Source organism: Brassica napus, chromosome C5 (genome assembly GCF_020379485.1).
Source record: "Brassica napus cultivar Da-Ae chromosome C5, Da-Ae, whole genome shotgun sequence".
Taxonomy (NCBI): domain Eukaryota; kingdom Viridiplantae; phylum Streptophyta; class Magnoliopsida; order Brassicales; family Brassicaceae; genus Brassica; species Brassica napus.
Window position 1 is genome coordinate 11834757 of NC_063448.1, and position 8446 is coordinate 11843202.

Below are 8446 nucleotides of genomic sequence, written 5' to 3' on the forward strand. Positions count from 1 at the left end.
CTGCCGATCAGAAAACAAGTTTAGTTAAAATAATATAAGATAATGAGTTTGCATCATGGCTGGTTCAAAGAAAACAAAATTACAAATCCAAAAGAAATGAAACAAAGTAACTCTCAACACATAGAACACGAAAGAACAGGAGAAAGCTCAGCCACCCGGGTACAACACAACACCCTGTAATTTCGACATAAATTAGTTCATAATCAGAAAAACCAGAAGCAAACTTTGTGTTATACTAAGAATTTAGAAAGCATAGAAAAGGACTAACCATAAGCTAAACCTGAACCTTGCAGGTCTTACTGTTATGTCCAGATTCATGACACTTTGAACATAAATGTTGTTTTCTAGGTCGTTTTTTCTCAGTGGCTTTCTCCAAAGCCGACTTCATCCTTGACTTTTTGGGTCTTCCAGGTTGTGTGTGTATAACCGGAGGCAAGCAAATCTTTGTTTCGATATTTTCTAGAACTGGTGATGCATCTTCTCTTGGCATTATGGAAGTGGAATAAGCGTTCCACAAGTATGAGTTGTGATAATAAGGGTGACAAAGTGATATGCTGCTCTGCTTACGTGCTTCTGCCGCCGCGATGGCATGAACACATGGTAACTTCTCCTTATCAAAACAACGACAAGTACATTGTCTTCCTGCTAAATTAACGATATGCATAGACGAACCAGTTGTAACTTGTGAATGATGCAAATCGATTGATTGAACTATAAGCATCTTGGCATTTGGTACACGTTTCTGAGAAAAAAAAACAGTGTTACAAATGACTTTAAAACAAGTAACTAACTAAAAGAGAAAATGTGTTATTTTTACCTCCAAAAGTATCTCCACTGCACGAGTCAAGGTTGTCTTCGTTGTTCCTGCAGCTGTCCTCCTACCATCTTATCATCATTAACCGTAACGCATCCAAGAGTTTTTCAATGGGCAAAGTTCTTGAGCTTGAGATGACTTTGTTGATGGACTCAGCAATGTTTGTCGTCAAAAAGTTGTATCTATCCCGAGGAAAATGCACACGAGCCCACTTTTGTATACCAGCAGTTTCCAAATATTTATGTAATCATGGATTCATCGCTTGGATCTCTTCAAATGTTGTATTAAAATCAGCCAATGTAAAAGCACTTGCATCTTTTTTAACCAATCTAAATGCATCACAGCCTTTGAACCGTAGCAATATATTTTTGTAAAGATGATACGTGCAAATTCCGCGACTAGACTTAGGATACACTTTTCCAATAGCATTACCTACAGCTTTATGCCTATCTGAAATAATTGCAAGTTCTTCGTCATCGAGAATTACCTTGCTTAGTTGTTGAAAGAACCATTTCCAAGAATCATCATTTTTGGTATCAACAACTGCAAAAGCAATAGGAAATATCTGGAAATTTCCATCTTGAGCTGTTGCGGTTAGTAGTGTTCCTTTATATTTTCCTTGAAGGTATGTACCATCCACGACAATTACTTTTCTCATGTAGGGGAAATCCAGTTATACTAGCACCGAATGCAAGGAACAAATACTTGAATCTGTTAACCTCATCAATTTCCAAACGTGTGAAAGTTCCAGGATTTGCTTTTCTTATATGATATAGATACATGGTCAACTCTGAGTATCCACTCTCCGCAGAACCTCTAACAATATTTCTTGCGCGTAAAAGTGTCTGATGAGACTTCCAGTAATCCATCTAGTTACAAAATGTTTTACAATATCATATTAGTTAGACACATTATTTTTTGTTATAAACGAAATATAATTATAATAAACATGTCATTTCAGATGACGCACCTTGACACCAAATCTCATGTTTAAGGCATCTCCAATATGTTTCGGGAGAACTTTTGAATCAACCCCTCCAACATAGTCCACGTATAGTCTTGCAAGAATTTCTGGAGTCGCTTGTCGGGCACTGGCATAACGTTCTATAATGGAACATGAATGTTCTGAAACATGTGTACGGATGGTAAACTGAGTAGAATTACCAACTGGGTAGCTCTTACTCTCCATGTACATCCTTCTACCCAACACTTAAGAGTTAATATATCCGTCGCAGATCTATCCACCCTAAAATCAAATTGATGAAGGACTGACAAGATCTTCAACCTAGTCTTCAATGCATCTTTCGTGTCATATCGTTGTCCATCAGCTATATTAAGTGCATTTAATTCTAGCTTAACATGATCATTTCCCCTTTTTACCGGAACGCTTTGCAGACGTGAAACCACCTTTCATGATCTTCTCTTCTTCTTATGTTTCCTCTTCTTCAGCATGAATCCCATTCAATGCAAAATCTTCGTCACCTGAAGATGCGCCATCTAAATCATCACAATAATCAAATATGGAGCATTTGTCTTCATCATTACTTGCATCCTCGTCTTCTTCTAAAACTCGTTCCTTAAGTTCGAGACATACTTGCATTGCTTCTGTTTTGAGCTGTTCCAAAAATCCTGTGAATTGCCTCTGATTATTAATATCCACAGGTGGTGTGCTTTGGGGTAACGTCAACAAAACCTTCTTCGGAAACATGTAACTCAATTCCACGTCGTAAATCTGCTCATTAACCTTGTACTCTTTGATCACCATATTAACAAAATCATCATAACTAGTGTTGTCGTCTACATCTAAAGCTTCACTCCTCATTCCTTTGTCAACACCAAATAACCATTTGTTTTTGCCAAAGATCCAATGACCATAAACAATTTTTATTCGTACCATGAGAGAAAAAGGAAGAAAAAAAATCAATATGAAAACGCCATTAACGTCGTTATTGAACAAGGTGATCACGTGTTTGAGGGATTCGTAGATTAGGGATTTTTCTTTGATTGGTTTAAATTAAGTTTGTTTGGTTTAATTAAACAATTTTGGTTTACATGCTTTTAATTCAAATTATGGTTGGTTTGAAACGGTTTGGTTTAAATCAATTTAAATTATTGATATGTGAAATAATTCAAAATTAAATGGTTTAATCTGGTTTGCAATAACCGTTTCGGTAAAGGAGAAAAAAAATATGTGGCTTAAGTTTACACAAATCTATCAAATTGTAATAAATTTGTGCTTAAATAATAAATAAATCTATCAAATTGTAACTAAATCTATTAAATTCTATTAAATCTGTGGTCAAAATAAATAAATCTATCAAATTCTAATTAAGTCTGTCAAAATTAAGTAAATTTGTGGTTAAAGAATAATAAATCAATCAAAGGGAAATTAAATCTGTCAAAAAAAAAATTGTAGCCAAAAGAAAAATAAATCTGTCAAATTCTACGTAAATCTGTTCAAATTAAGTAAATCTGTGACTAAATGTGACAAATTTTTTTGTAACAAATCTATGAAAATCTTATTAAGTCTACGAATTTTAAAATAAATATGTCGTTAAAGAATAATATATTTAAGTCTGTGGCTACTTAAAACGTAAATAAAATAAGTCTGTGGATGGCACCATCGTAAATATTCCGAAAAATCAATAACGACATTTTTGTAATTAGCATAAATGTTAACAAAGGAAATAGAAGTAATTTAGGTATGAAAAACAAACTAGTAATTAAAATAAAATTAGAGCTATATTAGTAATTAATTGACAAATAAAGGTTAAACTAGTTTTTTTCCCTAAATAATATACTAGCCTTGTCAATATGTTTTTTTATAAAATAAGAGGCAAAATAAAAGGTTACAAGTAAACTGAAAGATTTGCACACCAAAACAAGCAAAAAAAAAGTAAATTGAAAGCAATCATTCATGAAACCAAAATCTAGTTTATGTCCCCACCTGAGTAGAAACGGGCGTATCAAAAGATTCGAATGCCCAAATTCGTACTCTTTGTTATTGATTTTTCAACTCCATTGACAAAATTCAAGAAATTAAGAAGGAAAAAAGGAAGGATAAGGTGTAATCCAGTTTTTTGTCGTGTTGATCCACATAAACGAATTTTCATTCGTTTGTTTACACCAAAAAGTTAGTTAGTAAGGGTAAGATTGCTACGTGGCAATTTACAAGTGGATCTAAGCATTAGTATTACCCTAAATTGCCTACATTTTCTATTTACTTTTCAAGTATTTTTTTTAACTAAATTTTACTTTTCAAGTTTACAAATGAAATTTGATTTTTGAGTGTTTCATTGTGATCTGTGACAAAAAAAAGTGTTTTATGTACCATTTATAGGTTGTTTCAAAAAAAAAAAAGTACCATTTGTTGTAAATGAAGGGTTGGGGAAATACTTCTGTTACCATTACTGTCGACCAGAAGGTCCATATATATACAAGGTATTAGACCGTCATAAGGTCATGTTTATCCTAATAAGATAAGGATAAGGATAAACACTATGTTACAGATATACATGGAATATATACTAGATAAACACATAGTGTCTGGTTGTCTTTATCATGTCCCGGATTGGGCCTGCAGTACGGGCTGCTCCATGGTCGATCATCATTTGGTTTATAACACTCCCCCTTGATCGATACATCCGGTACAGGTTCGTTGCATGCTTAATGTTGCCTCATTAAAACTTTCTCCTGAAAAACCCCAAAACCAATGTGGCAAAATGGGAAACCAAGGACAGGAAAAAGAGTACAACACATGAACTCCCCCCAGATGAATGCATCACTGTAGTAGACGCATTCTCATCTGGTATCCGAGTCTTCTTGAACGTTGAAGTTGCCTATGACTTGGTGAAGATGATCAGCTGGATTCTCCTTGAATGAACTTGTAAGTCTTGGATGAACTGATGGTGCTTCAAACGGTGCTCGGATGGACTTTATAATCTGCAATAAAACTTTACTTGAAGGTCCTTTTTCATGTCTCACGGATTCTCTTTGGTTATATGGCTTTCCCAAAACGTGGACATTCAATATATATTGAGTCATAGATCCAGAACACATACGAACAACTTTACTTCATATCTTTCGTTCATCCGGACTTATATCTCTTCGTATGTGCCAATGGCTTTATCCATTGTAACCAATCATTCTTTATTTTCTTTTGTCGATCCATGTTGAGCTATAGACCTTGTCTATATTCGTTCATAATCATGAGTGTCCAAGGTCATACCATCAATAATTATTTGCTGCAATGAAACTCATCACGCAATGAATTCACAGTCATACACTCATGTCCTTTGTACATGGTTATCGATCTTTTCTTGCTTTAGCAATGCTTATAATCATTAAGCCACGACCAGACATCCTTCTGGTCACTATCCTGGTTTATGGTTCTCACTTAGGCGTGCTGACACACACACACACGGCTATGATTTTTCTACAGACTTTCCATATGTAAAACATAGCCTGTTTAATCAATCGATAACTTGTATCATTGAACCTTTGAACCATTAAACATTTTTCTCTCAGTTGGTCTTTATTATGATCACAAGGAATTATAATATTTTCTGTATGGACTGACTGTACTAAGTAAATACTTAGTCTTTCATATTACTTACAGCTGCTGTATATTACAATCCATAAACAACTTAGGAACAAAACTTGTTCTATGAGAATTTCTTTCTCATACTTCTATGGTACGTTGATACCTTTATCCAGTGATCCATTTGCTGCTTACTACACCATTATTTCTTTAGTAAATATCCAGACAAAATTAAACTTGATTTTCTGTAGTAGCATCCACCATATAGGAGCATATCTCTTTATAAATTGTTTCTTGGTTCTTGTGAGTATCCTTGTGTAATCAAGCTATACTTGAACGTTATTTAGAAGGAACATGGACACACTATACCATGTGGTCATGTCCTTTAATCTCACGAAATTTCTTATCTCACAAGATCCATTCACTGGTTTCTTTTTTAGATGGTTTTTCTGTATGTACATGGTTACTACGCCCATCTGTCTTATAATTACTTTGAATACCCCACGTCCCTATATAGGTTTTATGAGTACTCTATGTGGGTTCATGATCCTCAGGTTATATCCTTCAAATCCCAAGTACTACAATCTTTTATGAGCTCTTATGTATGTAAATACATCTTTGGTGTTAACACTTTTTATCTTTAGTTTCATACTGTTCCAGACATGATCTAATTAGATTTTGAGATCTTATTATCCAAGACCTTTATACCTTGCAGTTTGGCGTCCCAAACTACATGGTCTGGTACCTTAGATGTGTGGTTGCGCAACCTTATTTCTCTGTCTGAACTGGTTTCTCTTATGAACTCGGATTTGTACGATTCTGAGCACCTTTCATTACTTTCCGAGGTTCCTTATTATTTGGAACTTATTTGTCTATCTCTAATAGACATTGTAGCAACTTGATTGTGTCTCTTAGACATCAAATTCGTGGTGCTTAAGCTGGTATGACATAGTCATTTTTTTCTTTTCGGGTCAGTGTGTCTGGCATATATTTCTGCTAGCTTTTATATCTTTTGATCATATTCTTTTAGAACGTCTAGATCATAATCTTTGGTCTGAGGATCTTGCCAAGACAACTATGGTTGATACCATTATATTTCTCTTTTACTCTTTACTCTTTATCAGCCTGATAACTTTCTCCTTTCAAAGTTGGATAATCAGATTACTATCTTTTGTAATCTGTGTTCTTGGCCACTTGATTAAATCATCCATGTTTGGCACAAGATACATTATAGTTTCGTGGAGGAAGTCTTATTTATCTAATATATATTCCCAATCCTCATCTGAGGTTCCATCTTAAATGGCACACATATATGTGGTGGAATATTCGTATTTTCTTAAGATGGTTTGTGTATATGTCTGGTTTATGACCCTTAATCATTCAGAGGTGGGAATGTCTATGCTTACATGTATGGCCTGATGTAAATCAATATTTATATACATAATGTCCTTAAGCTTTAGGCTGGACGTGGGTGATGTACCATTAGTGAGAGCTTTAAAGCTTTCCAGCCGTGTATATTATGGTTGTAAACCATGGAATCCGAATTTATGATATGATCATGGACTGTGGGTTTTAGTCCTCTCTCCCCCTCATGAACATACTCATAATTTCGTAGTGCTTAGGACAGTGGAGCCTTAATTATTTTAGTGATTTTCCCTTTTGTGTACTTATAACACATTGTGAGATTTTATGGGATCACTTTTGTGCCTTAATTAATTTTTCATCATGTTTTGGATCAAGATGGCTAATCTGGTCATGCCATAAGTGTTTATTTCGTGGTGAACCATACTGGTTACCATGGCTTTATGCCTCTTTCATACTGATCCTTAGCATAGAATAAATCAGTAGAAAATATGGGTATAGGCATTCATAATGCTTTTAGGCGATTTTTCAAAAATCTGAAAGGAATCGTATTTTCTTTGCTCACTGGTTCAATGTAGAAAACATTGAAATTTTTTTTTTCTTTATAACTCAATGGGTCTGAATAATGTCGTGTCTTTTGCCATTGTCAGTACCAATTAATTGATTTCAAGTGATTGTAGGAAGGTAAAGTTGAACCTATACAATCAAGATGAAGTTAAATCTATGCGAGAAATCAATCTATCAGTGAACTGACTCATTAGTCTACACCCAACAATTGATTTTATGTGATTGCAGGAAGGTAAAGTTAAACCTATACAATCAAGGTAAAGTTAAACCATGCATGAAATCAACTATCAGTGGACTGATTATCCTTTTATTAAGGTTTTATTTGTTATTTAATCAAGAATCATCAAGCAAGACCAAGCAAGATAATATATAAAAACAAAATCGTTTTTATTATTTCAATAACATAAATGAATAACAAATAAATCAAATCAGATATGAAAACATAAAATCAGAATGTCGGAAAATTATTCAATGTATAATCCGACCTCATGGTCCATGAGTGTCCACTCGGAATCCTCCTCAGATCTCTTCTTATCAAATGTGGCTTTATTAGCTTCAGGGATTTTCATCTCACTGTCTAGTACTTCATAATATATCTCCATGATGTCATTAAACCGTCTGATGTTATCCATCCTTTTCTGCTTCTTTTGCTCAATGTCTAATAAATATGAGAACATGTCATAATAGGTGGTGAAACCTTTGGCCTGATGTGATAACAACACTTCCTCTGAATGGAATGTGTCACGAGTTTTGTTTAACAAATCCTCGTTTGTTACCAATTCACCACATAGTCTAAGACTATAGGTGATTCTCATAAGATCAGAGTGATAATTGTCCACGGATTCATAATCCTGGAACCTTAGAGCTTCCCATTTTTTCTTGGATTCGTGCAACAATGGCTCACAGAATCTAGAATTCAAAAATGACCAGAGATTATGAGGATCATTAACATATCCAAACTCGTCTCTTAGGTCCTCACAGAGATGGTGTCGCATAATCATTATGGCTCTGTGTCTTTCACACGCAAGGGTGTCATTGCCATACTTGATGCACTTCCCAAGTCCTCTAGACTTCAAGACGGCTGAAGTGTTTATAGCCCAATCAAGATAATTATCTCCAGAGAGATCAAGGGCTTTGTAATCTGAGGGTATGAAACTCGACAT

The 8446-nt window shown here is 34.6% G+C and overlaps 1 protein-coding gene across 1 annotated transcript; it reads right to left on the minus strand.

The window, feature by feature from the left end:
• Window positions 1–7747: 7747 nt before the first annotated feature.
• On the minus strand, window positions 7748–8446 carry LOC125587082. Its single transcript, XM_048757219.1, has one exon. The coding sequence runs from the start codon at window positions 8444–8446 to the stop codon at window positions 7748–7750; it is 699 nt and encodes a 232-aa protein (XP_048613176.1).

Coding starts and splice junctions, on each gene's coding strand:
- LOC125587082 (XM_048757219.1), bottom strand. CDS start 8,446: ATGTCGAGTTTCATACCCTCAGATTACAAAGCCCTTGATCTCTCTGGA.